Genomic DNA, 6000 nt, shown 5'->3' on the forward strand with positions numbered 1-6000 from the left:
AGTGTGTGGCTTTTTTTTTTTTTATATTGAGAGGCAAGCATTTCATTTTTGGAATAAAGAAAAAACTGACAATTTATGCAACCAAATCATCAAAATAACTTGACAGTTAAAAGGTTAAAAAGTCAAAGGAGCAGCCAACAAAAATTATACGGTACAAAGTCCGTAATCCGGACTCATTGGGACTACGGCGATTCCGGATTATAGATCATCAATTTAAATCTGGTACGATGGCATGCAGAAATTATACAATTAAAAATATAAAACCATAAATTATGAAATAGAGAGCAATTATGATCTAAAGGGTATCAAATTTTACAAAAAAAAAAAAAAAAAAGTTTAATATTTATTTGCTCATTTTATTATAAACATTTCTTTCAATGCGCACATGCGTAGAGCATACATTACACGCATGCATAACTCCACTACATTACTATTAATACTATAAATCACAATACAGTCAAAAGTTGTTAATTCGGACACCCATAATCTGGAATGATCTATAATACGGACCTCAAAGCTACAAACTTTCTGCGCATGCGTCTCATTGACGCATGCGCGTAAGACCTTTACGGCTGCAAATATGCGCGTGCACAAAATACGTTTATCCTTAATCTTTGAATTGGATTCGGCTTATTATTTTTTGCACACTGTTAGAGTAAGTTTATAAAAGTAAACTTGAACTTTCAATTATGTCAAATAAACTTTCTGATATATATTTACTAATATGTAAAGGATCTACAAAGCGAAAGTATGTTTCGAAGTCCATTAAACAAAAAGTGGAATTGCTGCAAAAAAATTGATAAAGGCATATTCTTTGTTTATCTAAACTTTAACGTTTGTTTTTCTAACTTTGTTTATCTTTAACGCTGCGGGTGCGCAATGAATTGGAAGTTGATCTGTCAGCACTATCCTTATCTTCAGGGCAGATGTTTTTATTTTATTTGGCTTATAATTCCTTACTAAATGTAGTATTTCATCTCGATGTACTCCGTCTTTGATATGATTTAAATCAAATTCCTTGTCATTATAATTCGCTTCCGATAGCGAAGAAAGTGACAGAGGTTATTGAAAACGAAAAAATTTCGTTTGACAAATTAGTCGGTATTCTCGACACAGCAATTATAGGACTTGAACAGCGGAACTTTGTAACTGAACAAGAAATTATGTCTGTTTATAGAATTAAAGAAAATGTATTATCACATAAAAAATGAAGCAACTTAAACAACTTACATTGAAAGAAATGTTTAATAAAGTAATCAAATAAATATTAAGCTTTTTTTTTTTTTGTAAATTTTGATACTCTTTAGATCATAATTGTTCTTTATTTCATAAATTACGGTTTTATATTTTTAATTTTATAATTTCTGCATGCCATCTTACCAGATTTAAACTGATGATCTATAATCTGGAAAAAATGATAATCTGGAATCGCCGAAGTCCCGACGAGTCCGGATTAACGACTTTTGACTGTACTATAAATATATAATCAAGTTAAATACATTGTTACAACTTTTTATAAATTTTATTTAATACTCCATTTGGTACAATTCTTTCCCGTTCCTGTCAATCCAGAATTATTTTTTGTTAATGCCTTACTTTCAGCCTATTAGAAACGTCTACTCCTGATGTTACTACACGCCTACCAAGCCCTTAACACCTGGTTTCCTCGGTGGTTATACAGCGAGTATTCAATATCTCACTAACTCATCGGAAGTGTCTGACTTAAGAGTTTTTCTCTGCATCTGGAATGCAGAGTTATCACCTTCAAAATGCTAGCCGTAATTGCTATCAACTTCTTTACCTATTATGCACATGATCGGATCACATCATGGAGCTTGTAAAATGTGATTGATTAGCTTACCTGAGTTACTTAATTATTTAACATTCGCAGTTTCTTTGCAAAAAATGAATACACAAACACAATCCGTCATATAATGCCAATAATATAATATTAGAATCATGTTTCCTCACATTTTTAGCAACTATACTCTGAAAACTTCAAAAATATTTGCATAATTTTCTTCTTCCTCAAAGTGTTCAGAGAACAACTTCCCTTAAATCTTGAAATAGATTCATCCACGTAGTGATCGTTTTCATCTTAGTTACAAAGATAAACCCTTGCAAACTACTAGCAAAGCTCGTGCTGAGCCCCTACCTTGTAACTGTTAAATTTTATGCCAGTCGTGTACAATGACGAACCAATTACAGTAAAGCTAACTGACATTCAGTCTACAATTTTGCTAAGTCAGCTACTCATTTACATTCTCTAATTATTAATAGATGATTTCAAGCCCAAAGAATAGCCGAGACAAAAATTAGAACAGGCAAGATTTCAGTTACAAGGAAATATAAATGAAAATATCTGATCACATGTCATTACTAGTATTGGTTAATCTTTGGATTATGGTAACTTGGCGGTTTTTTAACGAAAATGTGGCGACCAGCCCTGCTACAGCAACCTGCTAGTTTTGTTTTGGACACCTTTTTGTTTTCGCTAAGTAAAGGCTTTTTTTTTTTACTCAACATTTTTTCCAACAATCTGCTAGCCGAAGTATGCTTATACTAGAACTTTTATGGAACAAAAATGCTTAATCATGACGAAGATTAGGTGCGAAATTGGGAGAAAGTGCAGAATCGCCCACTGCTTGCCGCGTTTGTAAGAATTGCACATACACGGTATCATCCATGTACACGTCGACCTATTTTCGCTTAAAAAACATCCCAGAATTGCACAAAAATGGCATTGCGCACACTCTTGACTTTATCCATGTACACTGCTAAAGTCCTAGCTAGTAACCTTTATCGCCTTACCAAAATGTCGCCAAACTACCTGTTACCATATTCCAAAGATTAGCCCTAGTATTTTTGTTGGAATGTAGGTTTCTTTTAGGGAAAGAGTATTATGATAGTTACCTATAGCTTATTCAACACTACTTTTCATTCGTTATATTCTTACAGTAACCGTGTCCTTCAGAAATTATATTATTCACACATTTTCCTCTCTCAATTTCTGAACAATAAAATTAGTAAAAAAAAGAGGGGATATGTGAAGAAATACAGTATTACAATGTTAACATTTAGAATTTCATATGAAAATAGTAGTTCACTGATTCAACTCTCAAAAAAGTGCAAGATCATACAAGCATGAAGTATGGCCAAATACTTAACTTTGGTTTAATCCTAGTATCCGGTGCACACGGGATTTGGCTACTTTTGGCGACTTTTATGATGAGCAGTAAAAACGGGACATATACGATGAGTAGTAAACGGGTATTCAAAGAATATATATAGTTATACATAGTATATACTATGCATATAGTGTATAGTATACTATCACTATATATACATAGACGTTCTTTTGGTAATTTTTTGGTGTTAGCGATAATTTTCAAAATCGCGCCAAGGCTGCACTGTCTACTAGGATTTTACCCTTAACTTTTTGTTGAGAAGATATACATATGGTTCATTTTCCATCCATATATTACATTCTTAGTGTTTATGACATGCTGGTCAGAAATACTTCACTCCGACTTGATGATAAAAAAAGGTCAAATGGAAGATTAACCACTACAATAGTTATGGATTAATTTTTCACTTATTAGTCAAGTTCAATGGTATTAGTTGTTAACAAATTTTGCAGAATACATAAAATTTTATATAAATTCCATATAAAAGATCAGCCAGTATTAGAGTTATGGTTTAACTTTTCATTTACAGAAAATTTTTAACGAAAAATAGATAATTTCCATCAGTTAAAAAAGAAGTGGTAAAAGTTGTGCAAAATGGCTTGATTGAAGGGTGTATACTCTAATGAATTCGTGTATAACACGGGCACGAAATAAAACATATATTGATTGACCTCAGATCAGACTAGACGACCCGTTGAATTTAAGCATATAAATAAGCAGAGGAAAAGAAACCAACAGGGATTCCCTTAGTAGTGGCGAGCGAACCAGGATTAGCCCAGCGCCGAATTCCGCACCCTTAGGGTGTTGGAAAATGTGGCGTATAGGAGTGAGCATTCAGGAGGTTGACTCTGCAGCAAGTCCTCCTGACCAGGGCTGTTACCCAGAGTGGGTGCGAGGCCCATAGCTGCTAGGTCTCCTTCGGATGCGATCTCCTGGGAGTTGGGTTGCTTGGGAGTGCAATCCTAATCGGGGGGGTAAACTCCACCTAAGGCTAAATACTGATAGCAAACGAGTACCGTGAGGGAAATTTGCAAAGAACTTTGAAGAGAGATTTCAAGAGTACGTGAAACTGCTCAGAAGTAATAGGGTGGGCCCTCGAAATCCTGTGGCAGGAGGATTCAGTTGGGCTTCCATGGCAGCACTGACTAGAGCCAAAGAAATTGTACTTTCTTCAAAAGTGGCACTGTGTGCAATGCTTTAAATCTGCCATAACAAACTGGAGGAGGAAGTTTGCCAATTTTGACTAAAAATGGCAGCCACTTTAACAAATATAGCAAATAAATAAATAATAAAACTAAAATCTCATACAAACTGATACAGACTCTAATACACAATAGATTTTTAAAAATACACTCGCTAAGCATTGCAGAAAAATATTATTCTAAATTTAGTAGACTTAACAAATTGGACATAACTGCCAGAAAATGATAAAAACAGAAATCAAACACAAAACACATTATTCATTTTCACATTGAAGAGTGTAATGAAATCAGATTCAAAGATTAACATAAAAAGCAAGATGTCGAAATGTCTCATTTCTTAAGAAACAACTTCAGGAAAATTACAATTCTATCACTTTGTTTGCAATTTAAATTATTAATCTATTATCAAAATAACTATCAAAGCAATATGAGAGCAAGTCGATGATTACAGGTATTATCATAATCATAATTATTCATTTTATTAATAAATTACTTTAAAAAACAGGGAGGTCAAAAGCAGAGACTACCAATATAATTTTAACTCACCTGAATAACTAAAGGTTCTAAAGTTTTCTCTACGGTTCTTGTCCGAATTTCTAAGTTCTTGGGATCCCATTTCAAATTTACAGAGCTTAAATTAAGATCCGCTGTCATTTTACACTACTTACGAACTCCAGTTTTATAAAAGCTAAAATTAAAACTTAATATTAGTGTATAATAAAATCTGAAAATTCATATATTAAGATAATTATCAGAATTTTTTTTTTTTTTAATGCACAATGACAACTTTTGTTTTGGTACACACGCCCAAAACTGATATAAAATGAATTTCCGGTGGAAATAATTAGATATCAAATTTCAAAGTAATCAGATCGCTTCACAAATGTATAAATAAATCAGAACACCATTTACAAACAAAATTCCAACAAAGCTAAGCTACTGAGAAAACACAGCTAATACAATAGAAGTATGCATCATAACCGCATACCAATCGCATTCCTTTTCCACAAATTAAAAAAATAATAATAATAATACCGCTGAAAGATTGTACGATGATATGTACGTATTACACTAATCTATTCAAAATCTCTTCAGAAAATATAATAAAATTAAATTACCAACAAAAGTTCGTAATGCCGCTTTATTTCCTTAAAGCACTTCGCAACACAGTACTCAGCCTACACAACACAGTTCCGTCAAACTAACAATATGGCGCTACCGGAAGTTTCGTAAATTGCTTGTTTCAGCTGATTTGTATCGCAGAATATAATATACAGCTCAGATCTAAGAAACTGTGAAAACTTTAATCCAAAATTTCTATTCGAGTCATTTAATTTCTATTCTCGTAAATATTAGCTGTTTGTTCTACGACTAGGCTGAGGCCCGTGTATTGTTTAGTAATGACAAAGTACCCTTTTTCTGCATTTCCCGGTCATCCCGTCATTTTAACCAAAATATCAGTTTTGTCTGGCATATAACAAAAGTTATAAGTGTGCTTCTCGACAATCAAAACTATTATTCGAAACTCGTAAGTGAATGCCAGTGGCGTAGCTAGGGTGGGGCAAGGGGGGACATTTGTCCCCGGGCGCAGCATCCAGGAGGCGCCAAAT

General features: G+C 33.5%; 1 protein-coding gene across 3 annotated transcripts in view; it reads right to left on the reverse strand.

The window, feature by feature from the left end:
- alpha-Cat (catenin alpha) overlaps nucleotides 1–5661 on the reverse strand; it is a 68339-nt gene extending 62678 nt beyond the window's left edge. For 2 of the 3 annotated variants that reach the window (XM_035350282.2, XM_035350281.2), the window contains exons 1-2: nucleotides 5509–5661; nucleotides 4937–5078 (exon numbers count right to left, since the gene is read on the reverse strand). In XM_035350282.2, coding sequence (XP_035206173.1) covers nucleotides 4937–5044 — 108 coding nt within the window. In that variant the 5' untranslated portion in view covers nucleotides 5045–5078; nucleotides 5509–5661. Of the gene's footprint in view, nucleotides 1–4936; nucleotides 5091–5508 lie in introns of those variants that run through there. The other variant, XM_085814053.1, reaches the window with a different exon arrangement.
- Nucleotides 5662–6000: the final 339 nt, after the last annotated feature.

This window comes from Stegodyphus dumicola, chromosome 3 (assembly GCF_044657685.1).
Source record: "Stegodyphus dumicola isolate Sdum_Otavi_A_Nest chromosome 3, ASM4465768v1".
Classification (NCBI taxonomy): Eukaryota; Metazoa; Arthropoda; class Arachnida; order Araneae; family Eresidae; genus Stegodyphus; species Stegodyphus dumicola.